At 59.6% G+C, this 27,394-nt stretch overlaps 2 protein-coding genes across 8 annotated transcripts; one reads left to right on the top strand and one right to left on the bottom strand.

Annotated features, from left to right (window-relative positions):
* Positions 1-347: 347 nt before the first annotated feature.
* Positions 348-3,540, top strand: EMC4 (ER membrane protein complex subunit 4). Of its 4 annotated transcripts, XM_073308553.2 has the most exons (6): positions 349-455; positions 1,317-1,402; positions 1,830-1,944; positions 2,146-2,299; positions 2,670-2,830; positions 2,952-3,540. In XM_073308553.2, exons 2-6 carry the CDS (start codon positions 1,323-1,325, stop codon positions 2,985-2,987), a joined length of 546 nt encoding a protein of 181 aa, XP_073164654.1. In that variant the 5' UTR covers positions 349-455; positions 1,317-1,322; the 3' UTR covers positions 2,988-3,540. The 4 variants fall into 4 exon arrangements, with proteins under 4 accessions (XP_073164656.1, XP_073164654.1, XP_073164657.1 ...); XM_073308555.1 differs by lacking the exon at positions 2,670-2,830 and having other exon boundaries at positions 348-455; XM_073308556.2 differs by lacking the exon at positions 1,317-1,402 and having other exon boundaries at positions 371-455.
* On the bottom strand, positions 3,182-25,473 carry SLC12A6 (solute carrier family 12 member 6). 4 transcript variants are annotated; one of them, XM_073308549.2, is made up of 26 exons: positions 25,313-25,472; positions 23,026-24,163; positions 14,516-14,560; positions 12,828-12,916; positions 12,251-12,382; positions 11,790-11,936; positions 11,328-11,382; positions 10,975-11,105; positions 10,575-10,816; positions 10,168-10,382; positions 9,592-9,750; positions 9,249-9,347; positions 8,972-9,029; positions 8,351-8,525; positions 7,815-7,933; positions 7,520-7,618; positions 7,219-7,338; positions 6,566-6,670; positions 6,318-6,486; positions 5,657-5,852; positions 5,405-5,574; positions 5,150-5,281; positions 4,817-4,924; positions 4,551-4,735; positions 4,184-4,317; positions 3,182-4,105 (listed from the first exon to the last, which is right to left on the bottom strand). In XM_073308549.2, the coding sequence occupies exons 2-26, from the start codon at positions 23,297-23,299 to the stop codon at positions 4,014-4,016; spliced, it is 3,450 nt and encodes a 1,149-aa protein (XP_073164650.1). In that variant the 5' UTR covers positions 23,300-24,163; positions 25,313-25,472; the 3' UTR covers positions 3,182-4,013. The 4 variants fall into 4 exon arrangements, with proteins under 4 accessions (XP_073164650.1, XP_073164648.1, XP_073164649.1 ...); XM_073308547.2 differs by having other exon boundaries at positions 4,551-4,924; positions 25,313-25,473; XM_073308548.2 differs by lacking the exon at positions 14,516-14,560 and having other exon boundaries at positions 4,551-4,924; positions 25,313-25,473.
* Positions 25,474-27,394: the final 1,921 nt, after the last annotated feature.

Here is a 27,394-nt window from a genome sequence, read left to right as displayed (position 1 = left end):
CCCCTTTAATTCCCCCAACCTCCCCTTTAATCCCCCCGTATTCCCTTTTAACTCCCCCAACCTCCCCTTTAATTCCCCGGTACTCCCTTTTAACTCCCCCAACCTCCCTTTAATTCCCCCGGGTACTCCAATTTAACTCCCCCAACCTCCCCTTTAATCCCCCCCCGTACTCCCTTTTAACACCCTAACCTCCCCTTTAATTCCCCCAATATTCCCTTTTAACTCCCCCAACCTCCCCTTTAATTCCCCGGCATTCCCTTTAAGGCCCGCGGGGTGGGGGCGGAGCGGTTCCGGGTTCCCCAGACTCACTCTGGCGAGACCGCCCCGCCCCGCCCCGTGGGGGGGAGGAGGAGCAGCGGCCCCTGTCCCAGCAACAGGAAGTGACGTAAGAAACCGAGGCGGAAATCGCTTCTTGTAATCGGGAATTAGCTGTTTCCAAGGGGGCGCCGGGCCGGGTGAGAGCGTCGGGGGGGGGGCAGGACGCCTGGGTTCCCTGCTGGGGGCCGGGACCGGGACGCCTGGGTTCCCTGCTGGGGGCCGGGACCGGGACGCCTGGGTTCCCTGCTCGGGGCGGGGCCCGGGACGCCTGGGTTCCCTGCTCGGGGCGGGGGCCGGGACCGGGCCCGGGACGCCTGGGTTCCCTGCTCGGGGCGGGGGCCGGGACCGGGACGCCTGGGTTCCCTGCTCGGGGCGGGAGCCGGGACCGGGACGCCTGGGTTCCCTGCTCGGGGCGGGGGCCGGGACCGGGACGCCTGGGTTCCCTGCTCGGGGCGGGAGCCGGGACCGGGACGCCTGGGTTCCCTGCTCGGGGCGGGGGCCGGGACCGGGACGCCTGGGTTCCCTGCTGGGGGCCGGGACCGGGACGCCTGGGTTCCCTGCTCGGGGCGGGGCCCGGGACGCCTGGGTTCCCTGCTCGGGGCGGGGGCCGGGACCGGGCCCGGGACGCCTGGGTTCCCTGCTCGGGGCGGGAGCCGGGACCGGGACGCCTGGGTTCCCTGCTCGGGGCGGGGGCCGGGACCGGGACGCCTGGGTTCCCTGCTCGGGGCGGGGGCCGGGACCGGGACGCCTGGGTTCCCTGCTCGGGGCGGGGGCCGGGACCGGGACGCCTGGGTTCCCTGCTCGGGGCGGGGGCCGGGGCCGGGGCCGGGACGCCTGGGTTCCCTGCTCGGGGCGGGGGCCGGGGCCGGGGCCGGGACGCCTGGGTTCCCTGCTCGGGGCGGGGGCCGGGGCCGGGACGCCTGGGTTCCCTGCTCGGGGCGGGGGCCGGGACGCCTGGGTTCCCTGCGGCTCGGTCTCTGACTCTGCCCCGGCTGCAGGCGGAGATGGGGACCCCCTTGGTGGCCAGTCGGGGCCGGCGCTTCAAGTGGGCCATCGAGCTGGGCGGCCCGGGCAGCGGGGGCAGGTGAGGGGCCGGAGCCGGCCGGGGGTTTGTTGCGGGGCTGGCGGCCAGGGAGCCCCCGGAGGGCTGGACAGCGGGTATGGGGCCAGGCGGCTGGCAGCGGATTCTGCCCTCGGAGAGGGGGTGCGAGGTAGAGGGTCTGTGCCCAGGACCCCCAGATCAGGCTCCAGGAGCCTGAAACACCCTTGGGGGTCCAGAGGCTGGGATCCCCTCACAGCCTGCAGGGTGGCTTGCTAGGAAAGGGGACCCTGCCCTCCCAGTTTATTAGGGGCTGTTCCCAACCTGCCCTGCTCCAGAGATGGCTGCATCTCAGTGCCAAGCGAGCTGCACCCCTCCGGTGTTATGTGCGGCTGTTCCCCAGCTGCCCCACCCCAGAGCTGGCTGCATTCCCCTAGGTGCACAAAGCTCCCGACTCCTCCTCTCTCCCCAGGGGCCGCAGCGACCGGGGCAGTGGCCAAGGTGAATCCCTCTATCCCGTGGGCTACTCAGACAAGCAGGTCCCTGACACCAGCGTCCAGGAGACCGACCGTATCCTGGTGGAGAAGGTACTGTGGGGGTGGAGAACAAGGGCCTGGGGGGATGGGAACCCCCAGGACACCTGGGTTCTGGCTGCAAGTGTGGGGTGCAAGGGGGTTGGACACCTCAGTTCTCTCCAACGAGGTGGGGTGGGGGGCTCAGAGCAGGATGCTGGTTGGGGCAGGTGGGGAAAGGCCCCTCTGACATCTGTTCTTCCCCCCCCCCGCCAGCGGTGCTGGGATGTGGCGCTGGGGCCGCTGAAGCAGATCCCCATGAACCTCTTCATCATGTACATGGCTGGGAACACCATCTCCATCTTCCCCACCATGATGGTCTGTATGATGGCCTGGCGCCCTCTGCAGGCCCTCATGGCCATCTCTGCCAGTGAGTATCCCCTCTCTCCTCCCCCTCCCTGCCCCCCATGGCTCACACTGCTCCCAGCGCCCCCTCCTGCCCATCCCCACTAGTGAGTATCCCCCATCTCCTCCCAACACTCCCACCTGGCCATCTCTGCCAGTGAGTGTCCCTCCCCACTGCTCCCACCACCTGCCTTCCTCTGTCCCCATGGCTATTTGCACCAGTGAGTATCAACCCTCCCGCACTCCAGGCCCATCAGTGACTCCCTGCAGTCCCAGCTCTTCTCCCCTAACCCTGCCCTGCTCCAGATTCCTGCCCGGCTGGTGGCTGGAGCCTCCCTGCAACCGTGGCTCCTGCCCCCCAAGTCTGATTGTCCTCTTCCTGCCCCCCCACCCAGCCTTCAAGCTTCTGGAGAGCTCTAGCCAGAAGTTCCTGCAGGGGCTGGTGTATCTGATCGGGAACCTGCTGGGGCTGGCGCTGGCTGTCTACAAGTGCCAGTCCATGGGGCTGCTGCCCACCCATGCCTCTGACTGGCTGGCCTTCATCGAGCCCCCTGAGGTGAGGGGGAAGGCTAGGGTGGGGGGAGGGCTCAGCTCCTGGGGGCAGCATAGAGGTTTTTGGGCAGAGGGTGGGGCCTGCTGGAAGGGCTGTGCTGACCTCCTCTCCCCTCTCTTTGCAGCGGATGGAGTACACAGGTGGGGGGCTGCTGCTATGACCCACAACTCTCGTAGCCCCTGGAGTGATGGCAGCCCCACCACCCCCTGCTTAGCACCCCCCCAAGGGGGAGGCTGCTAATGAACCTGCTGTGTGGGCTGGGAGGCAGGGTGCACCCTACAAGAACAAGCTGGATCTTCCCTCCCCTAGGCACGCCCAGCCCTTGTGCTCCCTCTCTGGCCTTTAGAGAGACACTTAACGTATAAAATTTTATTCTTTACACAGTTCTGGTACAGAGCAAAAAAAATCCCTCCTGACCCCCAACACTGTAAACTGGGGCTTGATCCCCAATAAATTAAAAGCCCCCCACCCCCCAAGGATCAAGTAGTGGCTGCCAGGCCCTGTCTTCCACTTGAAGCCGCAAAGGGAGAGGAGATTGGATTTGCCTGGTTCAAGGCTGCCCTGGGGACTCCAGAAACCACTTGTCCAGCCTGCCATGATTAGTGCTGAGAGACAACAACATCTGGGGTGGGTGGTGGGGACACCCCCCCTCCCCCAGCAACCCCAGGGCTATGGGGCAGAAGTGAATGTGAAATAAAAACTTAAGCCACATGTGTGATGAATTGGTGGTTTCTCCTAGTTCTCAGCCCCCCTCTGGCCCCATGCAACAGGCACCCTGTACTTTAGGCCAAGGAAGTTGGATCAGTGACTGGCACCGGCCTGCCGCCAGCAGGCACCATTATAGCAACCATGCTGCTTGTACACAAAGGGGTGGGAGAGGGTAGGAAGCCCCCAACCCTTCCACAGCAGCTTAAAAGGGAAAGGAAGCAAATCAGCTTTGGCACTGTGTGGTGATGGGCACCATGGGAAATCTCTCCCATCCCTACTTTGTGAGGGTTGCCCCATTGTGACTCTGCCCTGTTGGGTCTAATACCCCAGTCCCTTTGGTGCATCCCCCTTTCTTGCCCTGTAGGGGTAGAGAGGGGGGGTAACTGTGCTCCATGGAGGTATGCCCCCACTGAATTTTGGCATGCCCCGGAGGGCAGCAGTGGAATGAAGTGGCAGGGGCCAGTGGGGGGGGGGTGCTCTAGGAGTAGATGGTGATGACCTCGCTGCCACCCCCCCGCACCAGCAGCACCCGCTCCAGCCCCTCGGTCAGCACCTCCAGGAACTCCATATCTGAGGGGCGGGTCAAGGAGCCAACACCAGTCAGACAGACAGACACTACCCCCCCCTGACTCCCCATGCCAAGGATACAGTTCTCATCGCCCGCAGGGTTGCGGGGTGGACCCGGCATGTTGAGCAGGACCAGCTTGGCCTCATGGGACTTGTTGACGATCACCTCGTTGAGTTTGACAGCCGTGTGCATGCGCCGCACATTAGACTGGTCCCTGCAGGGGGCGGGAGGGTTAGGGGCAACTACTGGGGGGGAACCCTGCGCAGGGAGAGCTTGGGGAGGGTGAGACAGTGCAGGGTGGCTCCCTGGGGGGTCCTGATGCTTTCCTCCTCCTTCCCTGACATGGCATTTCTAGCCTCATGTTAGGGCATCTCCTCCACCACCACCTCCAAGGATGGGGGGGTGAGGGTGGTCCCTGGGGGCTGATAGGAAGCAGGAGGGGCTTACGGCTTCATGTTGAGCAGGTCCTGCATGCCTTCAAGAGTCCGGGCCTTCTGCCCGCGGGCCGCCATGTACTTATCCTTGGTCCAGGTCATCTGGACCTTCTCTTGGTAGGTCTCTGTCTCCTCGTCCTCATCAGAGCCAATGCTGGTCAGGCGCAGCATGGAGTTGCGGTCCTTCACCAGCTGGGCCTGCGGGAAGACCAGGGGGTGAGTGAGGGAGTACCCCATGGGGGAGGGGAGCAGCCCACTCCCACCCCTGTCCCCACTTACCTCCCGGTCCCGCTCAGTCTTGGAGAGCCGCATGTGGCGCAGCATCTGGGAGCGCTGTTCCATCATCAAGGTCCGCTCATAGGTGTAGGCCGAGATGTCGCTGTCGTGCTGCATGGGGCACGTATGGGGTGGGGTGAGCTGAGACCAGAGGTGCAACCTGTCCCACGTCCCTCCCAGAGCTGGCACAGAACCCAAGAGTCCTGGCTCCCTCCCGCTCCAAGCCCTGGACAAAGCTGTCCCACATGAAGAGGTGGGGCCTATATCGGGGGCTCCCGAGAGAGACTACTCTTCAGCTGCTGCTCTCCCCCGCAGCCGCCCCCTCGAGTTTCTCACCATCTCCACCACCTCCACCTCTGCCTCTATGCGCAGGTGGTACAGGAAGGTGGCCAGGTCCTTCTTCATCTGGATGCTGTTGTCCTCCAGCTGGGCCACCGTGAAGATGCGGATGTTGCATTTACGCCACACCTGGGGGTACAGGGTTGTGGGGGAAACCAATCACTGGAACGGTCAGCATCTGCAGCCCAGCTCCCCAGTCCTGCCGCCCCAATCCCCCCTCCCCACACCAAGCCCCCACCCCACCCCCAGCACCTTGTGCTGCTTGAGCAGGAAGGGCAGCAGCATGAGCATGCCCCCATCGTGGACGATCCACCACACATCAATGTTGCCCTCAGCGAAGGGCTCCGCATTGCCTGGGTAGAAGGCCACATTCTTCGCCACCAGCAGGGCCAGGCGTGCAGCTGTGGTGACCCGGACGGTGCCTACGGGGACAAGAGTGGGTGGAGGTCAGAGGGCACCAGTGGGGAGCGGGGGGGATTCCCCCAAGCCCATGCCCCCACATACTGATGAAGGTCTTCCAGGCGCGGGCGTCCTCACTCTGGCGCCAGGCATTGGGCCAGCCCATCACCACCGTGTTGTGCTTCATGCCGCCCAGGCCGCAGGACTGGATGAGGTGGGAGATGCCCTCCCGCACCTTGGCTGCCACCACCAGCTGGCAGAAGCCCTTCACGCGTTCTGCCTCCATCAGGTGTTTGATGGTCTGCAAGACACACAGGGGAGCTGCTAGGGGGCACTGTGCTGCTGGGGGCAGGAGCCTCTGCAAGGGAAGCCACAGCACTCGTGGGGGTTTGGCGGGGGGCAAAGAGCAGGGTCCGGGGCGCTCAGCAGAGGATGCTGTGCCACACAGAGCAGGGGCCAGGGGGCTTCTGTGGGGGGTACTGTCCTGGGGCTCAGCAAGGGACACCGTGCTGCTGGCATGGGGGAGACTCTCAGCAGGGGGCACTGTGCCACACGGAGCAGGGTGGTGGGGGGCTTGCCAAGGGGTGTCATGCAGTGGCGTGTGACTCAGCAAGGGGCACCGGGAGGGGGCACAGGGCGGCCAGTGGGGAATGGAGGAACTGTGTCTCACAGAGCAGGGCCGGGTGGCTTGGCAGGGGGCACCATGGTGCTGGAGGAGGGCAGGGAAGAGCGCCTGGCAGGGGGTGCTCTCCCCCCCTTCCCTGACCTGCTCAGCCGCCAGCGCCTCGGCGTAGTTCTCCAGGAAGTTGCCCACCATGACGGAGCCCACGATGGTCAGGCCCTTGCCCGCCTTGAGCTGCGAGGCGAAGGTCAGCAGGCGGGGGTGCTTCACGTGCAGGTCCTCGTCCAGCTTCAGCAGCACCAGCAGCTGGGGCCTGCGGGGAGTGAGGGGTCACATGGGGGCCAGAAGGGGCTCACCCCATGGAGCAGCAGGTCATGGGGGGGCTCTCCTACCTCCAGTTTTTGGTGTGGGGGGGCCCCTCCTCCAGGCGCAGCAGGGCGAAGCGGGCGGCGCTCAGTGACAGGCCCCGGATGCCATCGCCCCACTCCTTCTCGGCTCTGTGGGGGGAGACACATGGTGCTCAGCCGAAAGCTGTCCACCCCACACCGAGGAGGTGGGGTCACGTGAGTAAGCTGGGGAAACTGAGGCAGGGGACGGGACCTGGCCAAGTTCAGACTGGACAGAACCCAAGCGTCCTGGCTCCCAGCACACCCTTGTCCAACCACCAGACCCCACTCCCGTCCCAGAGCTAGGACAGAACCCAGGCATCCTGGCTTCCAGCTTCAACCCAGGAGATAGGGCTTCCTGTACAGAACCACAGCACTACATCCCAGAAGGGTGACCACTGGGGGAAGGGGGTGTCTCCCATTACCACAGCTGCCCACAGGCCCCTGGCTGGAGGCCCCCAGAGAAGGCGAGGGCTGCCTGCCCCATGGAGCCCAAGCCCCACTCTGCTCCCTAGCAGGCAGGAGATGGGGAAGCCGAGGCAGAGGGGATGGGGAACTCCCCAAGGTCAGGGAGGAAATGGGTGAACCCAGGAGTTCCAGGGGTGGCCCATCCAGCCCAAGGGGTGCCAGGCCCTGCCCAGTCCGCAGGCGACATGTACCCCTGGTACTCGATGTATTTGTAGATCATGCCGGCGATCACCATGGCAACGATGGCATAATACCAGGAGGACACAAACATAAGCGCCAGGCAAATGCTCATGCCCACGAATGAGAGCGCCCTGCAGGGAGAGAGAAAGAGAGAGAACCCAGGAGTCCAGACCCACATTCCAACCCACCAGTCGCCTCCCAGAGCTGGGATAGAACCCCAGCATCCTGGCTCCCAGCCCCTCCTACTCTAACAACTCGACCCCACTCTCCTCCCAGTGCTGGGACAGAACCCAGGCCCCTGGGCTCCCTTACCAGTGGTAGTAGCGAAAGCGGGGTCTCCAGTTGGGGGTGCGCAGCAGGGTCTGCAAGGCGCAGGCCAGATTGACAAAGAGGTAACACATCAAGAAGAACCTACGGACCGGGACAGACAAGAGAGACAGTCAGGGGGGTGGTGCCTCGGGGGCTCCCCATAGGGTGTGCAGGCTGACAGGCCACCACGGGATTCCCCACTCTGGGATGCAGATGCCAAATCCCAGCTGGGGGGGGGGGGGATCTGCCCCCTCCACAGAGTCCTGCCCATCCCCACATGACTCGGCGGGGACCTTACATAGACAGGATGGGGGCCACCAGGTCCAGCGAGGCAATGAGGATGCCAAGCTCGGCAATACCAGCTGTCAGGAGCAGAGCCCACGTCGGCTCCCCGTTGGCTTTGCTATGGCCGAAAACCTAGGGCGACAGAACACAGGAAACCCACTTCAGAAAGGCAAGAATGCAGCCAGCTCTAGGGTGGGGAAGCTGGGGGCAGCTACACATAACACTACACAGGGGTGGCTCGCCCAGCGCTAAGATGCAGCCAGCTCTGGGGTGGGGCAGCTGGGTAACAGCCATATAGCAACCCCGCAACGGGGATGGCTTGCCCAGCTCCGAGATGCAGCCAGTTCTGGGGCGGAGCAGCTGTGGGACAGCTGCACAGGGATAGCTCACCCGGCGCTGAGATGCAGCCAGCTCAGGGGCAGGGCAGCTGGGTGACAGCTACACATAACACTACACAGGGATGGCTCGCCCACTGCTAAGATGCAGTCAGCTCTGGTGCGGGGCAGCTGGGTACTGTGGGAGGGAGAGGGAAGCGGAGCACGCTCTTACCCGCAGGAAGGGGATGATGTTGTCCTTGGCGATGGCCTGCAGCAGCCGGGGGGCACCAGTGAGGCTCTGCAGCCCAGCCCCGCAAGTGGAGAAGAAGGAGCCGATGACGATGACCCAGGGTGAGGGCCACGAGAGCGTCCCAACCACCAGGTTCCTGTGCACAGCGTCGCCAAACCTGCCGCCCGGAGAGGGACTGTCAGCTGGGGGAGAGCCTCAGGAAGAGGGGCTACAGACAGGAGGACCGCATGGACGGGGGCCCCAATGAGAAGAGGGGCAATGGGGACTCAGTGGAGGGGCATTATGGGCTGGGGGGGACCCAGCGGAGCGGAGCTATAGGGACCCAGCAGAAGGGTGCTATAGGCTGGGGGAGACCCATTGGAGAGGCACTAGGGGGACCCAGTGGATGCAGGGACCCAATGGAGGGGTGTCATGGGCTGGGGGGGACCCAGTGTACCAGGAGACCTAAGTGGACAACGACCCAGTGGAGGGGAACCCCAGAGAAAGCACTATGGGCAGGGGGACCCACACCCCCTGAGGAGAAAGCGTTATGGAGAGGTCGGGCAGCCCCAGTAGCAGGTGATGGCAGGGACATGACAGGGCAGACACCCCTCCAATACTCACTTGTCTCGCAGCACCACCCCTTCGATACAGGCCCCAAACAGAACCACGTTGCTGAGATCTATAGCAGTGTGGAGTCAAGGTGGCCGTGGCCCCAGGGTCACAGCAGGGTGGTCAGGGATCCCCCCACCCCCACACAGCCTCGCCCCGGCGTGGGGGCCCTTTTCCACAGGCCTTGTGTGGGCTCTGGCATGCTCTGACCCTGAGCGAGGCACGTCCCTCCCCTGCCCTTGCCCTGTCCGTGCCATCCCCCGCCACCATGCCAGCCCCCGCAGGATACAGACGAAGGAGGTGGTGAGGATGGCCAGGATGGTGCCAATGGGGATGGATTTCTGAGCATCTTTCAGGTCTCCGGAGCGGTTCGAGCCAGCCATGATCCCTGCAAAGATCGGCACAGGAGAAACAGCTGCCAGGTGAGCACCCTGCACCGCTGTCCTGGACGCCAGGGTCCTATTCTCTAGCAGTGGGAGCCTGCAGGGCCCCCTAGGGGTGATTGCCCCATGCTGCCACCCCGGACGCCAGAGTCCTATTCCCAAGAGGTGGGAACCTGCAGGGCCCCTTGAGGGTGATTGCCCTGTGCTGCTGTCTTGGATGCCACGGTCCCCCATAGCAGCAGTGCTTACCAGTGACAGACGGGAAGAAGATGCCCACGAGCAGGGTAAACGAGGTGGTGATGTCGGCCAACACATACTCCTGGCTCATGGCCCCCAGTACATCGACGGAGTGGGCTGAAGGCTTCTCGATGATCTCCCCCTTCTGCAGATAGCTGCTCCACAGGTTCTCTGCAGGGAGGGAGAAGCGGCTAGTCAGCAGGGCTGGGGCCACGGGGTGAAGCCACAGGGGATTGTACTGTCCCGTCCCAGAGCCACTAGGGTCTCGAGTCAGCACCCGACGTCTGTCTGTACAACCCAGGAATTCTAGCCGGTACCATGAAAACTGCCCGCTCATCCTTTGGCTGGGGCTCTGGAAGCGCGCTGCCATCGCGGATGCCTGGGTCCCAATCTCCTGAGCTGCAGTGCCTGTGTTTAAGCTACTGGACTGTCTTGGGGGCCCGTGCTGGTCCGAGGGCCTCAGAAAGAGGGCTGAGGGGCTCCGTAGCTGACAGAGCTCGTGCCCAGAGGGCAGCGGGCTGCAGCTGTGGCAGGATCCCCTGACCACCGGCTGGTGGGCGGATCCGCCCAGCTGCGCTAGGCCCTCACCAGTGATGATGCCGCTGGCCAGGCCTGGGATGCCCTGGATGGAGGTGACGTTGTTGTGAGCAAAGTATTCATCGCAGGTGGCATTCAGCTGCTTGCTGGAGTTGCAGAAGAGGCCCCAGAGCTGGGTGGGCACCGTCAAGTTGCCCAGTTCCTGGGTCTTGGCGCAGAAGTCGATCTGCTGGCCAGAGAGGGTGCGGTTTCCCAGCATGCAGACCCTGCGCCGGGCGGGAAGGCAGATAGATACAGTGCCCCAGAACGTAGAGTCCCCTGCTGCGATCAGCCCTGAGCAACCCCCCAGGAGCGCAGAGCCCCCCACAGCGCCCCTAGCTGAGATCAGCCCTGAGCAAGTCCCACCCCCGAGGAGTGCCAATCCACCCCGCACCCTCTGCCAGCCCCTTGACACCTACGGGAAGCGGGGCGGGGCGAAGGAGGATTTGATGGCCCCGGCGTAGATGGCTAGGATGGAGACGATGACACAAGCAAGGAAGAGCGAGGCGAACTTGTTAACGTAGCGCACGCCGACGAAGACCACCAGCACCATGAGGATGAGGAAGGCTGAGCCATAGACCCGCATGTTGTTCAGCATGGCTGCCGACTCCTTCAGCACATCAGTGCTGCGGAAAATGGCTGCCTCGGGGGCAATGTACATCTGTGTGGGGTGCAGAGAGAGAGGTCACCTCCAGGAGGCGCCGGCTCCAAGCCACCCTAGGGTGGGGGGCCGGCTGGTTCACATGGGTGGGGAATGGGACAGGTCACACACACACACACACCCCCCGACCCCAGGCCTCCAGGGGGAAGCATTCTCACCAGGAAGATCTCGATGGCTCCCAGAATGTACATGGCGGCGGCGAAGGTGGTGCCCAGATAGAAGCAGAGCCCCACAGCACCCCCGAACTCGGGGCCCAGCGCCCGGGAGATCATGAAGTAGGAGCCCCCAGCTGGAGAGAGAGGACAGAGGCAGTCAGGGAGTGGCTAGGGAGACTGGCGTGTGTCCCGAGGGCTCCCCATCCACAGGCGCCAGGGCAGGAGATGTCCTGAGATGGGGGTCAGGAAGGAAACAACCACCACAGGGAAAAACTGAGGCCTAGCTGATGGGCCCAGGGCTGAGGGGATAGGGAGGCCGGCCAATCCGGGAGAGAAGACTGGCCTGACCCACTCACCCGGCACGACTCCATTGGTGGCAATGGCACTCATGGAGATGGCAGTTAGCAGCGTCTGCGGAGAAGGTAAAAGGACAGCAGGGGGTGGTGTTAGAGGAACACGCTGAACTGGGAGCAGACATCAGGTTCACACGGTCTGCACTGAACGCGGCTGCCGCTGGGGTGGGATGAGGCAGCTGGAGAGGCCCGGTGAGCAGGGAGCAAGGGCTTGGAACTGGAAGTGGTGGAGAATGACATTGGCAACGATGGATGCAGGGGAGGCCTGGAGAGGCAGAACTGTATCGACTGCGGCCAGATTTGGGTAGGACACCAGGATTCGCGATCCTTAGAGAGCTCACTGCACTCTTCTGGCCGGGATGCTCCCTGCAGCACAGCGCCCGATAGTGCCACCCTAGGGTCAGCACTGCCCGCGAGGGCAGAGCACCAACGCCCCTTAGTGCCCCACTGGGGGCAGACACTCACGCAGCAGCAGCAGATGAGGACAATGGCGAAGGCCTGCAGCACGCCGGCCGTGCCCACCACCCAGGTGAGGCGCAGGAAGAGGATGACCCCAAAGATGTTCTGCAGGCAGGGCAGATAGACGCCCATGAAGGTGCCCATCTGGGGTGTCTGCAAAGAGAGAGACTGTGATTAGGGCAAGGAGTGCTAGGAGGCAGGACTCCTGCGCTGGGAGAGGATAGACTAAGAGGACTGGAATCCTGCCAGTGCCCTTCAATCCCGCCCTGCAGCCCCCTGCTAGCCCATCTCTGGGCTCCCCACAGTGCCCCTCAACCCTGCCAGTGCCCCTCCATCCCACCCTTCAGCCCCATGCCATCCCAACCCTGGGATCCAGCCTGGTCCCAGCTCGGCCAATGGCCCTCAATCCCGCCCAGCGGCCCTCAATCCTGCCCAGCGGCCCTCAATCCTGCCCAGCGGCCCCTCACCTTTGTGGGCTTTTTCTTGCCCTCTGCAATGTTCTCAGCCTCCTCATGCTCCCGTGCCCCCTGCGTCAGGTTGGTGTAGTTCGCCATGCGGTTAAGCAGGGAGGACACCTTGGGCCGGGTATCCATTTCCTCCTGCAGGATGAGAGGGGGTGAAATGGGGAGTTGTCCTCGTGCAACCAACACTGCCTGAGTCTGCAGAGAGCCTGAGCCCGTCACTGGGATGCAGCCCGAGTCCATTGCTCCAAGAGGTGTAAACTGCTTACGTGCATCTCAAAGGGGTGTGAACTTGAAGCCCCGTCACCCCCATCCCAGCAGCAGAGAACCAGCCGGAGGAAGAGCACAGCGGATTCTGGCTGCTGGATTAGTTCTGGGGGAAGGGGCAAACCCCCAGGCCCTGTTACCCCATCGGGGGGCAGGGCTGCATCATAGCTCCTGGATGGACATGAACCAGGTTTCAGCCTCCCAGCACTGGCCACCGGGGGGGCAGCAACTGACCACCCCCCCCTTCCCCACTCTGCCCTGGAGTGAGCCTGTCTTCTCCGTCCTGCCTACGGGGGGCAGATTCCACCGGGGGTACCTCGAAGAGCGCCAGGTTCTTGTCGAAGTACTCATCCCCATCCTCATAGCTGGTGTTGTTGAGATAGATGTCTTTCTTGCGCACCGGGTCTGAGGAAAGACAAGGGGGAAAGGGAGAACCCAGTGTGAGGTGCCGTGAGCTGGGGGGTCTCAGCCCGGTACCAGCTTACCAGGGTTCTCTGAGAGCCCAGCCCTTCACTGCTCCCTCCTGGCAGGGGGACTGCAGCACCAATTTACAGACACTCAAACCTCTACAATTCCTCTGGAATGGAAGGAGACTGAGGCACAGCATCAAGTCCTGGCTCCCAATCCCACCCTGCTGCAACCCACTAGGCCCTACTCCCCTCCCAGAGCTGGGGGGGGGGGGGGGATAGAACCCAGGAGTCCTGGTGCCCAGCCCCTCCCTGCTCTAACTTGAGGTCTCACCCTCTCTCTGCCCCTTGGCGACAGGTGAGTCAACAGTCAGGCTGCTGCCTGCTCAGAGAAAGATTCCTAGCGGGGCTGGGCAGAACCACCACCTGTTCTTTTATTGCCCTGCCCAGCCCGGCCCGGCCCCCAGGCCGTGGAATCACAGGTAGATGCCTGCACAGTACGAACCTGCAGCCGCCTCCGCACGTTCAGCCGGGAGGCAGCGGCACTGGAATAACCACTCTCTACTACCTGGGGGGGGGCAGGGGGCACGAGAGCTCCCCAGGCCCACAATTCGGGCCGGGCCTCTGCGGCGCTTGGCAGAACCCTGCCCAGGGTTCGCTTGCCTGGCATGGCTCGTGCTGCGAGAGCACCCACGCCACCGCCCTGCTGCACAGCGCCCCCCAGTGCCGCACTGGGGACCTGGGGCAGCACAGACTGCCAGGGGAGAGCCCCCACCCCACTCCCTAAAGCATCGTGCCCCTAGCACCACTCTGGGGCAGCGTAAGGTCACCCTCCCACGGGCATTGCTGGTGGTGCAGCTGCCGGCGGCAGGGCCTCAGTGTTTGCTTTGTACACAGCACAGGGAAAGTCACGCTACCAGCCAACCGCTGATGCGGGACAAAGTCAGCGGGAGAACGAGGCACTAACAAGCGAGCTCCACAGCACCCGATCCACGGGCTGGGGGCTCCCCGGCAGGAAAAGCCAAGGTAGACTACGTCAGCATGGCATTAGGGGACACTGTGCTGCAGAGAGAAGGGGCTCAGCAGGGGGCGCTCTCCCCTCCCAATCAGTGCAGGCCCCTGGGGGCGCTGTGCTGCAGGGAGCAGGGTGGGTGCTTCATAGGGGCACTCTCCCCAACACCCCAGTGGATTAAGTAGAACTGAGGAGTCCTGTCGCCCAGTTCCAACAGGCCAGACCACCTCTCGGACTGTGAAATAGGGCTGAGAAGGACCATGGACAAAGTGACACCTCAGTTTTGGGCCTGATGCTCAGGCTGCAGGTGCCTGCAATGATCCAAGGAAGAGCAGATGGGTAAGGGGTAAGAGGGGAATTAGTAGCGAGGGGTATGTAAATTACCCTCTCCCTAGGGCAGTCTGATGGAGGGGTGAAACACACATGCACACACAGAGCCGGGCTTCGGTGGGGGGCAGCAGGGACAGACACACAAAGCAGGGCTCATCCCCTCCTGCAAGAGGCGGTAGGCACAAATGGATGGACACACACACACAGGCTCGTTCAGGAGAAAGAGACACGCACGACTCCTTAGCAATACCGTACCTAAGAGCTGACACTGTTCCCCTGTGATGGAGGTTTGACTCACGTCTGAAAATCAAACAGAAGATGGGAAAAAATGAATCACAAAAGAAAAAAAAAAAAGGAATGAAAAACAAACAAACAAACAAAAGACTCTGATCAAATATATTTCCTCCTGCTGATACATGTTAGCAAAGAAAGGGAAATGAGCAAAGATTCTGGGGGTTTTAGAGCATGATTTCAAAACCAAAAAGGAGCTGCAATAATATAAAAAGAAACCAGCGCAATTATATAGCAGAGTTCAGGCAGGTGGGGATGGGGCCTTTCCCCTCTAAGAGACACCAGCTCTAACCTGACCCAAGTGCGGGTGACTGGCTGGCTCACAGGGGTCAGGAATGGGAGATGGGGGTCTTTTCCCTCTAGTGGGCACCGATTCTAGGGTGCTCTACACAGCAGGGTGGCAGGGTAGGAAACTTGTCAATCTCCCACCCAGACACACACACGGCAGGCTGGACTCCAATCTACCAAGATTGGACTCCACTCCTCAGATCTTTCCCTGTCACCTAAACCCTCAAGCAGCAGAGAGCAACGTGACTGAGGAAGGCGGGCGACTGGCTGAGGTGATGGTTGGCCTGGGACAGGCTATGAATCAAGCCTTTGTTGAGCCCAAGGATTCACCACAGCCCACTTGCTGCGGGAGGGAAAGAAAGAGACAAAGAAGGGAAAGACAGAAAGAGTCCAGCCCCACAGCTCCTCCCGGCTGTGTCTGTCCCCTGACCCTGCTGTTCAGCGGATGAGGCAGCATCTGGTGCCAGACTGGGGCTTTGTCCCTGCTCGCTGGGTCAGGGAACGGCCCAGGATAATTGGGGATTACATGGAAGCAGCTGGGATCCTGCCCTTTCCAGCTGCCCGGAGAACAGATCTGTCCCAGCGCTGGCCCCGCTCCAATTCACACACTGCCCCAGAGGTGGTCCTGTTTTGGGAGCAGGGAAAGAGAAAAGCAAGGAGCTGAACCACCTGTGGGGTGGAAAAGGGTCCCTTAAGGGGTCAGTGCCTTAGGACACCATACAGGACTCCTGAGTTCTATCCCTACTTACAGACTCTTGATCCTGTGGCCAGTGCTTGAGCTGCATTACATTCCCACTCCACAGAGCTGGGTAGATTTTCTGTCACTGACCCTCTATCCCATATTTATACTTTCTGCTGAGAAAAGAACCCAGGAGTCTGGACTCCCAGCCCCTCCTGCTTAACCACTAGAGCAGGAACAGAAGCCAGGAGTCCTGGCTCTCAGCACGCCATCTGAGTCGCTGTAGCTGTGCAGCCCAGAGCTGGGAGTACCTTCATAGGCCATCTCCTCTCCATCTCGCAGACAGGCAGCATGAGTCCTGACAAGCAGAGGGCGGACTGGCAGGAAGCCAGGGGCTAGGCTTGGGATATAATCCCTGACACTGCCTAGGCTGCAGCCTGCCCTCCATGCTGGAGCTAAATTGAATTAGCTGTGCTGCTGTGTGACATGAGGCCTCCTCCCACTCAATCACTGGGCAGGGCAGGGGTGGTGAGTGGTTACGTACTTAGGAACATGAGGCCTTTCCCCTCCAGGGGGCGCCTGCCCTGATCCAGCCCTGGCTGGACATTCCCCCCCCTCCCTAATCCCAGAGACTGGGATAGAACCCAGGAGTCCTGGCACCCAGCCCTCTCCAGCCCCTCCTGCTTCAACCACTAGACACCACAGTGAGAGCTCAGGAGTCCTGACTAGGGAGCTGGACTAACACGGGGGCTTTGTATGAAGTGGGTAGTATAGTAACCCCCCCTCCCCACTGTTCTTTCCAGCTGCAGCTGACAACAGTCATGTTGGCCATGTGCAATGCCCAATTGAGATCCGGGCACAGTGGGTGGAAGATACCGCGGGGAGCATTTACCAGGCTACACAGAGCCTGGTCTAGCCAGGAGGGGGCAGGGAAAAGAAAGAAAGAAAGAATGAAGTCAGACAGGAAGAAAGAATGAAAAAGTCAGAGAAATGGAAGGAAATTCCCTGCCGGGGAAAGAGCCAAACCAGCACCGCCCGGCTCCTCTGTGCAAGCCCAGAGCAGGGGCAGATGCCGCAAGAGTTTCCCCCAACATTCACCCTCTCCCAGGAGCGCACCCTCTAGGTCAACAGGGGAGGCCAATCTCTGAGGCTTGTGCCAAAGGAGAATGCAAACCCAGTGCTCCAGCCACTGAGCGTTACTGACTACTGATTAGGAACCACAGGGGGTATGGCAGAAAGGAAAGGGTTAAGCACAGGGGTGGAGGGCATGCGGGGGCTAGGGTCACCATCTAATGAGGTTCTCAGTCAATCCGCAGGGAGGGATATAAAAACACTACACTGGGATCACTGAGATGCAGCCACCTCTGGGGCGGGGCAGCTGGGTAACAGCTACATAGCAACGCTGCACAGGGATTGCTTGCCCAGAGCCAAGATACGGCCACCTCTGGTGTGCGGATTGACAGCTGCATAACAATCACACAGCGAGACTGCACACAAATGGCTAGCCTGGGACTGAGAGATGGCCATCTCTGGGGTGGGAGCAATTGGGTAACAGCCACACAGCGCTGTCATGTAGGTTTGGGACAGGCAGCGAAGGAGGGTGCCATGTGGCTTGACCAGGGCAGAATCACCAGAGCTTGAATTCTGCCAGGACACTGGGGTTTGCTCCCTCTCTCTTGGTGGCAAGAGCTGTTTAGAGTCTGAGCAAACACATAACCCCCCTTTACTTACCCCCATCACTCCCGCTATGACAGGAGCCCCTAGTGCCCATCCCCAGCTGCATCCCCCATCCCTGAGGGGACAGTCACCCCACAGATCCCTTCCCAAAAACTGCCTGTCCAGACCCACACTGGACCCAAATGCACACCAACCCTGTACAGCGTAACAGCACAGGGCATTCCCACAGCCCCTTCTCTGTCAGGGTCTCCGGGCCTGATCCAAATCCATGGAAAGGTTCCACTGAGATTGGAGGGCTCAGGATCAGACCCTGCAGCACATTCCACAGGTCCCCCACATCCACAGTCAGCAGAGAAAGTGAGGCCCAGAGCAGGGGCAGAACCAGCACAGAAAGCACACAGCTACAAAGAGGAAGAACCCAGGGGTCCTGGTTCCCAGGCCCCCTGCCCGGCTCTAACCACTGGAGCGCACTTCCTTCACTAATCAGTAGCGAAGCTGTGGTTGGTGTTTACCTGAAAATCATGCAAGGGATTGGGAAGAGCCCAGGGGAGGCTGCTACGATGGTTGAGGAAGGCAGGCTGGAGAGAGTGCTTGGATCGGGGAGGGAGGCACGGACGACAATCTGGAGGCAGGGGCCAATAAAGAGACACTGCCCCCCATACACACACCCCCAAGATAGAGGGGGCAGCCAGGTAGGGGAGGAGCAGCCAAGAGACAGATGCAGGTAAAGCAGATTAATGCGGCGTGTTTAGATGACGGCTCACCTGACACCATGATCTCTCTGGGCATCCAGATGCCAGCCCTGTTGGCTCCTTCCTGGGCCCCTTCTTCCACCCCACCCTCCTCCTCATCGTCCACCTTGGTAACAGTGAAGTGAGGCATTTTCTGAACTAACTTTTCCCCCAGCGCGGGCAAGGAACGGGACTGGAAGTGACGGGATCAGGTGACTGGCAGGCCCCAGGGGAAGAGGCGGGATGGTGTGGGGGGACACGCCCTCCCCTGCTGTGTGTGTCTTACTGGCACTAAGAGGATTAACTGCTCCACCATACAACTGCTTTCACTCTCCTGCTGAACTGTAGCAGGCAACATGGGAGAGGCAGGGGCCTGCACGGGCCCAGCAGTGCGATGCAGCCAGCTCTGGGTAACAGCCCCACAGCTACTGTCTGGGATGGAGAAGTCTGTAGCCGCCTGAGCTGTAGCATGGCTTTCAGAGAGGGAGGATGGAATCAGATCAGGACTCCTGGGTTCTATCCCCAGCTCTGGGAGAGGAGTGGAATCTAGTGGGTTAGAGCAGGGGTGCTGGGAGGCAGGACTCCTGGGTTCTATCCTAGTTCTGGGAGGGGAGAGGAGGGGAGTGGGTCTAGTGGATTACAGCAAGAGAGGTGGAGCTGGGCAAACTCCAGAGCATGGTAGTCTTTTCCCTACATACTCCGTCCTCTCTATTTATACCATAATGGAGCAGAGATTAGGGAAAAGGTCTTAATCAGTTTAGGAAATGCCTAAATGGGGAACTCCAGGCCAGAGTGAATCACACAAATGCTGGGTTGGACCCACACCACTTCCCACTCCAGAATGGGGTTAGCCACACCTCCCCCTGCCCTGGAATAACCCCTTGAGAAAGCAGAGGAGAGCCCTGGCACAGCGGCCCCTTCAGTTCTCTGTTGAGGCTTCCCACCCCCTGCATTGGCTCAGATGAATTAGTTACCTTTGCAAACTGCTCTGAGCTGATCAGTGGAAAGCGATTAGGAACAGAGCAATGTAGGGCTTGTCTACACTACAAAATTAAGTTGATTTAAATTAAGTGGACGTACAGCTACCACAGTATTTAAAACGGTTGTTCACATCCACACTTGCTCCTTCTGTTGGCAGTGCACGTCCTCACCAGGGGCGCATCCACCGACTGAAAAGGGACATTGCTGGACACTGACAGCTGGAGCCTGGCAACCTCAACTGTAGGCATGGGGCTCACAGTTGCCCCACCCCCAGCTGTCAGGCGGATGCCGGGCTCACAGCAGGGCCACTCCCCCACCCCAGCCTTGACAGCCCCAACTGTGGAGCCCACAAGGGGCTCAGTTTTACAGCAGGGAGCCTACAGCTGTGAAATTGACAGTCTTATCAGTTTCATGGCAGCTATTATTTCAAATTTTGGCTTGGGCTCTGGAAGTCAGCCTGTGGGGAGCTCACAGCTGGAGTCCCCTCCCCCCTGAGCTGACAGAGAGAGATGGAAAGGAAATGTGAAATAATAAAACCAACCGTGAAACTGACAAGAATGTCAATTTCCCAGCTGGCAGGCTCCCTGCTGTGAAACAGACAGGTACAGACTCACAGCTGGGGCTGTCAGCCGCTGGGCAGGGGTGGGGAGCCTCCCACTGCAAGCCCCACTGCTGGGGCTGATAGCTGGAGCCCCCATGCTGTGACCCAGTGAGAGACTGGGGGAGGGGGGCCAGGATCATGCTCTCCTTCCCCACCCCTCCAATACCTCACGGGAGGCAGCAGGGCTGGAGGGTGCTAACAGCTGTCAGCCCAGTTTGGGGCTGACAGCCAACGTAAGTAACACAGTGTCTACAGAGACACTGCATCACCCTTACTACATCGACATAAGCCCTACGCCTCTTGGGGAAGTAGAGTCATGACGTTGGTGTAGCAAGCCTACTTATTTTGGCAGAAGCACCACTGTAGCGTAGACTCAGACATAATTAAGTCGATGTAAACTGCCTTACGTCCACCTAACTCTGTAGTGTAGACCTGGCCTCAATTCCCTTATTAGGGGCAATTTGCTTTCCCCTGTCAGGCATCTTTCAACTTTATTTCTGCCGCCATCAAAAGGCCAAACCACACTTTACACCATCGTATACATTCAAGTGGAATAGCCGGGGGGCTGCAGGTTGGGATTGAGGAGCACCAGCAAAACTACTGGGTTGGGGGAAGACAAGGGCTGGGGCAGCAGGTGCTGTGCGTTGGGATTGAGGGGCACCAGCAGAGGCAGGGGAGCCCAGGGATAGGATAGCAGTGGGTTGTGGATCAGGATTGAGGGGCACCAGCAGAGCTGTGCGGGAGGGAGAGGACAGCAGCCAGGGCTGGGATAGTTGGGGGCTGGGTGTAATTTTGCTAACTACCTCCAGTCCTGACCCAGAGCCCCACCTCCTGTTACAGTTGTGCCCTTTCAGTTCCTCCACTCTCTGCCCCAGCTGCACACGCCCACACAGTGGTGTGATGCCCCAGAGCAGAGGGGGGCTGAGGTCGGATCACACACTATGGGGCAGAACTGGAGTCACCCCCCAGGGTTTCTCTTCAGCTGCCACAGAATCAGGACTGGTTCCAGGCCTCCGCTCCCCCTGCAGTCAACCCAGAGTCACACCTGACTGCAGTGGAGACCTGACTCCATTTTGTTCACAGCACAGAAAGGACACACATCCATCTAGCTTGGACAGAGGAATCAATGGATAGGGAGGGCCAGAGAGCAGCTGTGAGCATCTGGAGCGGGGGTGAGGGGAAGGGAGATCAGGACCTAGCCCCTAGCACTGAGGGGAGCCCAGGGCACCACTCCACTCTCACCTTCACGGGCTGCGAGCTCTCTCAGCCCTATGACTGTTTGAGGAACAGAGAACAGGCATAGGCGGAAGCTGCAAAGGGCCATTTGTCATGGGATGATGGGAAGGAGGGGGCTGCGTGAGACAGGGACCGCGGGTGAAACAAACAAGTGGGGAGACAGCGCAGCATGGAGGGCAGCAGGCACTCATGTTAGTGGGTCAAGTAGGCCCCCATGCAGGAGTGTGCGTTGAACATCAGCAGAGCACTACACGCATGCGTGGGCGGGTAAGATCACATAAGCTCTATGCACCTGTCTCTGTGTATGCATGAGCTGCTGCTGAAAACAAGTCAACCCCATACATGCGTGTGTGCTTGTACATCTGTGTCTTTGTGCTTGTACTGAAAAAATCAAGGAAGTTGTGTGTGTCTGTCCGTGTTCTCACTCGTCCCAGCCTTCTCCCCAGTTCCCATCCGCTCTCCCTGTGTCCAAGGACAAAGGATGTCCAGAAAGGCACAGCCAGCCTCTCCCGGGAGATAAACAGCTGAGGTGCTGGGGACATTAAGTCCCCGAGACACTAGCTGTCTTGCTCAATCTGTCCTCCTGCTGCAGGCCTGTCACACACATGCATTTCTGCTCTATAGTTCCTGCAGGGCCTGTTTTGCTGCCTCACTGGGCTTCGGGCCTCTGATGGCAACAAAAGGACCCCCTTCGAGGAACACAGCGGCCTTGATGTCTTGTGAAACATCTGTGACCTTACCAGGGTATTGTCCCACAAGTGATCCCACAGAGGGAACAGGGAGCACAGGATCATCCCGGGTGCTCCAGTGGAGAAGGCTCATAGGTATGGGAGTATGAGCCGGACAATACCCATAAACCAGCTCTCCCTTCCTGAGTCCAGGCTGATCAGCTTTGCCCTGGACCATGGCCATCCATGAGCCCCTTATGACAAGCGGGAGATGAACAGACCTGGTGCCAGGGCGGACTCACAATTGCACACTCATGTTCACTGCAGGAGCTGGGAACGAACCCACAGCGTCCCAGCAAATCCTAGCTCTAAAGAGTCACCTCTGCCTCCTTTAAATCTCTCCTTGCAATTTTAACCCAATCCAAAGTCCTCCTTCACTTCCTGTCCTAAACTCTTGGGGCTGTTAAAGCAGCAGCCATGCTCCACACCAGAGGCAGCTGCATCTCAGCACTGTGCATCATTATTATGCACTGTTACGCAGCTGCTTCACCCCAGAAGTCAACGCATTTCAGTGCTGGGTGAGCAATCCCTGCGCCCACATCCTATGAGACGAACACGGCAATTATGTGCACGTACAGCAGACCACAGCATTATCAGGCCTGTAACATAACCCACGCTGGGAGGCCCCGAGAGGAGCCGTGACTCTGAATCAGTGGTGACCAAAGCCCCACTGCCACAATGTAGGACTCATCTCTCATCTGAGTCTGCATGAAAAAGGGAATCAACACAAAATTAAAGGGAAGTTCAATTCTCCCGAGTCATTTCCCCTGAGCCTTGCTCAGCATTTCCCATGCAGGAAAAAGGCTGAAGAAAAAAGGGTACTGGCTGAGCCAGGGATACCAATCGAGTCAATGCACTATAACCCTCTGAAAACACCACCCCGTCCAGCCACACCTACATTAAAGCTGGAAACCAAGACACCTCGCCCCCAAAATGGAAGCTGGAAGTGTGTTCCAGTTTGTTGTGAGCAAATGGGAAGATCAAAGCATTTAGGAGGCACCTAATAGGCAGCAACAGAGAACTGGCAAGACAACTGCACCTGGTGATACACTAGCCACCATAAACTGGCCCACCCCACTGCAGCCATGAATTATGGTGGAGTCACCCATAACTGATCCCCCTCCATCTCCAAACAACCCTTGAGTCATCCCTCTTTAGTGCAGCTGAAAGAGGTCTCCTTCCATCTCCAGCACACCCAGCAGTTGCGGTGTGCATCTCCATCGCAACCACAAGTTGGCCAACAGATGGGTGTATTGTAAGTTGAGTATGCCATCTCCAATGCACCCATAGTGTCTTCCTCCACTTCCAATGCACCCGTAACTTGCAGTGGACTCATCCAACATCCCCTGGAGATGTCCCGCTCTAGCGCCAATGCACAAAAACTGTCTACCTCCATTGCATTCATGTCTCTCACCACTCTCCCACAAGATGTCCAACTCCAATGCACCCAGGTCTCCTTCCACCCTCCCACATCAGCCCAAACCAGCCACATGAACCTTGTTGACTTCCCAGCCTCTCATGTTCATGCACATGATCGGCCATGTACCACCTACCTTCCGCCATGTCATGGGGGTTGGACGTCCTGTCGCTAGCCAGCTCGCCCGCCACAGTGGCCACCGAGGTGGTGGCCCCTGAGAAGTCACTCATGCCCTCGCTGCGGCTTGTCTCAGGGACACTCTCCCGGGAGCTGAAGCGGACCCGGGAGCTGGAGCGGGAGCTGAGGTCTGGACTAGTGTCAGAGAGCCCTGGGATGTCGTCGATTTTCGTAGGGGTCACCATGAACCGGACGGAAGCCATTTTGGCAGGAGACCGTTGGCGTTGGTGCATGCGTGCGTGGAGAAATCTAATAACTTCCTGGAAGCTTTAAATTCTAATCGTCCAGAAACAATAACAAATAAAAGTAAAACGATAATTTAGGAGGGTAACGAAATGAGTGGGGTAACAGCAGGCTCCACCACCGAGTGGATTCATGTCTAGCATGGATCCTCAGCGGTCTGGTGCAATGTGGTGCCCAGACACCCAATGGTTATCAAGTGAGTTTTCCACAGGTGTGGCTAAAGGTGGAGCACGGGAGCTGACCCATGGTTTACCATGCAAATATTTCACAGCTGTCTAGTTTAGTCAATGATTTTTTTGTCAGAGGCCCTAGCCTGAGGCTTTGGCATGCAGACAATCCTTGGAGAAGTGCACTGCAAGGACAGTATGTGCAAGGAGAACGTCTCAAGTCCTGGAACAAGCAGTTGTTTGCAAATATCCTGCAGGGAAGGTGGTTCAAGCAAGGGGTCTGTTGGTTATGGAAATGAGACAGTGCAAGGAGGCAAAAGAATTTTACTAAGTCCTAGTGCAACGATGGAGGCAGAAGAGACCAAGGGATCCAGGTACGGCGAGAAGAATTACCCACTGGTTTCTAGCGTAATGTGCAAGGAAAGCAAGTATCCCAAAAAGTCCTGCTGCAAATATCTCACGTGATCCTGGTGTAACATGAAGGTGTAAGAGCTCAAGGGTCCTGGTGCAGGATGGCAGCTATTCTACACGGTTCCGGTACAAGGAGGTAGAGTATCCTTATGCAAGGAGATGATTATTACACAGAGTCCTGGTGCAAGGACATATGAAACTATTTCTTGAGGTCCTGGTAGGGTTATGGTGCATGAATATTCCTGCTGCAAAAACGTGCAACTTTTCAACAGGGTCCTGGGGTGAGAAGACAACTATTAAATGTCAGACTAGTGCAAGGACAGACAGTAGCGCAAGGGAATATGCCTATTCCAGAGGATCCTAGGGCAAGGGCCCACAAACTCTCTACAGGATCCTGATGAAACTCACATGAAGGCGTGAAGTCATGCAAGGGTGAGAAAATCCCACATGAGAACATGCGAAGCCCCCATATAGTCCATATACAGGGGATACAATTATGCAAGGGCATACATATCACCAATGTGTCAATGAGGCAAGGGCATGCAAACCCACTGCAGGACAGGGATGATGGTGCAAGACCGCCAGTGTGTTGGGGCAGCAATGGATATACAAAATCCTAGTGAGTGGGGCGTCCGTGCTCGATCCCCAAAGAGGAGGAATGATGGTGCAAGAAACGTGTAAGACCCTTATGAATAAATCACTGGTGTAAGGGCATGCATGAGTTGTGAGGAAAACAATGGTGCAAGGGGTGTGGGTCTCTCAAGTCACTACTGGAAGGGTTGCGAGACGCCCATAAGTGGAACCAATGGTGCAGAAGGCAGGCAAGCCCCTGTGAATTGGTGCCAGGGTGTGCACAAGTCCCATGGGGGAGACTAGTGGTGCAAGGTCACACGAGACCCCTATGAACAGGTCCATAGTGCAGGGGTGTGCAAAATCCCTGTGAGGGAGCAACGGTGCAAGGGATGCACAAGCCGCATGTGGGGGAACCGGTGGTGCAAGGGGTATGCAAGAGCCCCCTGTGCAGATCATTGGCGCACCGGCTGCACAAGAGCCCTGTGAGGGGGGAGATGGTGCGAGTGGCCTACAAGCCACATATGGGGAAGTGATCGTGCAAGGGGTGTGTAAAAGCTCCACACACAGGTCATCGGTATGAGGAGCATGCAAGAGCCCTGTGAGGGAGCAATGGGTGCACAAACCACATATGGGGAACTGATGGTGCAAGGGATGTGTGAGAGCCCCATGTTGGTGCAATGGGGGGAAGGGCGAGCAAGAGTCTGTGACCAGGTCGGTGGCGCAAGGGGGGTGCGATAGTATGGGGGGCTCACATTGCGCGTGCGCAGCAGCCCCCCGCCCCGCAGCGCCCCCTCCTCGCCCGAAAGCGTGGGAAAAGCCCCGGGTAGCTGTTAGGGACCGTTAGCCGTTTACCTCAGGCGCGCGCTGGCCTCTGGTCCTCAACGTTCCACAGGCTCCCCGCGTGCCGGGGCTGCGGCTCCTGCTGCCGCTCGCGCTGTCAGCTGCCGGCTTCAGTAGAGGAGGGGGTGGTCCGCAGGAAGCGCGCTTCCCCCCGCCCTTTCTCGGCACATGCGCAGAACCAGAGAGCTAGGGCTTTTCCTGTGCTTCTGTCTAGTTCTTTACGGGCGGGGGAGGAGAGGGGTCAGAGGTCATAACTGGAGGGGGGAAATACCACAGCGCGGGGGCCGCAGTTTAATTAAGCGAGGGGGCGAGCTAGGGGCAATGGCACATGTGGAAGGGGAAAATGTGGGGGAGGGGCATTAGGGGTCAGGATGAATGGGGGCAAGTGTGGGGGGCATTTTGGGGCATGGGGAGGGGCAAATTCGGGGGTTGGGCATTAGAAGGGCAAATGTGGGGGGAAGGGGCATTAGGGGCTGGGGCAAATTAGAGGGGGCATTTGAGGGATAAGAAAAGGCAAATGCAGGAGGAGCGGGGTCTTTGGGGGTGAGGGCAGTGGGAGAGGTGGGGTAACTGTGGGGAAGGGGCTATCTGGGAGACAGAGGAGGGGAAGGGCAAACCAAGGGGCTTTGGGGAGCTGACAGTCTCTGGTGAGAGAAGGGGGGAGCAGGGTGTGGGGAAGGGAAGGCAGTTGGGGGTCACCCCAACTTCCTGCCTCCAGCCTGACAGGGTTTTGATATCCCCCCACCCCCAGAGCAAGGTGGGAGTGGTGCCCCCAGCTCCCTTCCCCATAGCAAAGCCCCCATCCTCCTGGTCTCTCCAGGGATCAGGCTGTTGTAGATGCGAGCTGTCCTGTGAGGGGCCCCAGGCTGAGCCCCTTCCCACTCGTGCCAGGGATGGATGCCACCCTCACTCCTCTCCTGGCAGGAGCTGGACTGGCACAGCCCGCAGAGCCAGCACCAGGGTTACTGACATGCCACCTCCACTGCTGGCACTCGCCGAGGGGCCTGAGGCATCGAACCCACCGCCAACAGCTCCAGCTGGCCATCAGAGCTTGTCCTGGGGCCCCGTGAAAGGCACTGCAGGGAGCACAGCTCCCGCCAGCCCTGATCCCACCCACCACACGCAGCTCTGCAGTGTCCCACTCCTGACCCGCAGATCCCTGGGATTTTCCCCCTCAGCTCTGCTGGTGCCACTCCCTCCCAACCTGCAGCCCTTCACTATCCTAGCCCTGGGCTTTCCTCCACAGCTCTGCAGCCTTCCAGTGCCAAGCGTGGCGTTGGGACCAAGGTGCCACCGTCTGCCAAGCCCTGGTCCCTTGCCACTGCCTGTGAAGTGAGCAAAGCTGGCCCAGGGCCAGAGGGAGCAGACAGAGCATGTAGGACGTGTCCAGTTGGGTTCCCTGCACTGGGGAGAGGAGCGGGGTCTCCTGGCCAGCTCAGGGGACTGGGAGCCAGGACTCCTGGGTTCCCTCCACATTCTCGCAGCGGATCAAGCAGGGCTTTCCGTGCTCGCTTCTACCGCATCCTGTGCCCTGCCATACATTAATCTGCCCTGTGTCCCCAGCACCCCAGGGCTTGTTTTCATACCCTCCTACTGTCCGATTGGTGCTCCACCCAAAATGCCCATCTCCATTTATGCCAGGCAGATGCTGCCCCCTGCAGGACACCAGGGGCCATCATTCCCCAAGAGGTGTTGGGGATGAGATGAATTTACTCCTCTCTCCACGATTTAAGTAAGATGAGCTGGAGAGTCTATCCAAATCGCCCCTCAGCCTCCCCTCCCAGCAGGCCTGTAGCGTTCCCCACAGATCCCCCCGTTAGTGGTCCCACAGTCCAGCCACCTCTCCCCAAATCAGCCCCATTACCCTGCCAGTCCCTCTCCCGTTTCAAATTTGCTCGCACGCACTGCCAGTCTCTATAATCTTTGAGGCCGAGATCAGAGATTCCTACCGAGGATGATTGTCTAGTACAGTGGTTCTCAACCAGGGGTACACGTACACCTGGGAGTACAGAGGTCTTCCGGGAGTACATAAACTCATTTAGATATTTGCCTCATTTTACAGAAGGCTACATAAAAAGCACTAGCAAAGTCAGG

Source organism: Lepidochelys kempii, chromosome 13 (genome assembly GCF_965140285.1).
Source record: "Lepidochelys kempii isolate rLepKem1 chromosome 13, rLepKem1.hap1, whole genome shotgun sequence".
Lineage (NCBI taxonomy): Eukaryota > Metazoa > Chordata > Testudines > Cheloniidae > Lepidochelys > Lepidochelys kempii.
Note: the sequence above shows the minus strand (reverse complement) of the source record. Positions and strands in the feature narration are given on the sequence as shown.

What these genes read in the sequence shown, in the direction of transcription:
- EMC4 (XM_073308553.2), top strand. Translation starts at nt 1,323, where the DNA reads ATGGGGACCCCCTTGGTGGCCAGTCGGGGCCGGCGCTTCAAGTGGGCC. An exon ending in GGCCCGGGCAGCGGGGGCAG is followed by an intron (nt 1,403 to 1,829) that starts GTGAGGGGCCGG and finishes CTCTCTCCCCAG; the next exon opens with GGGCCGCAGCGACCGGGGCA. An exon ending in CCTTCATCGAGCCCCCTGAG is followed by an intron (nt 2,831 to 2,951) that starts GTGAGGGGGAAG and finishes CTCTCTTTGCAG; the next exon opens with CGGATGGAGTACACAGGTGG.
- SLC12A6 (XM_073308547.2), bottom strand. Translation starts at nt 23,299, where the DNA reads ATGCACCAACGCCAACGGTCTCCTGCCAAAATGGCTTCCGTCCGGTTC. An exon ending in TCCTCATCTGCTGCTGCTGC is followed by an intron (nt 11,383 to 11,789) that starts GTGAGTGTCTGC and finishes CCTTCTCCGCAG; the next exon opens with ACGCTGCTAACTGCCATCTC. An exon ending in CGCTTTCGCTACTACCACTG is followed by an intron (nt 7,339 to 7,519) that starts GTAAGGGAGCCC and finishes CTCTCCCTGCAG; the next exon opens with GGCGCTCTCATTCGTGGGCA.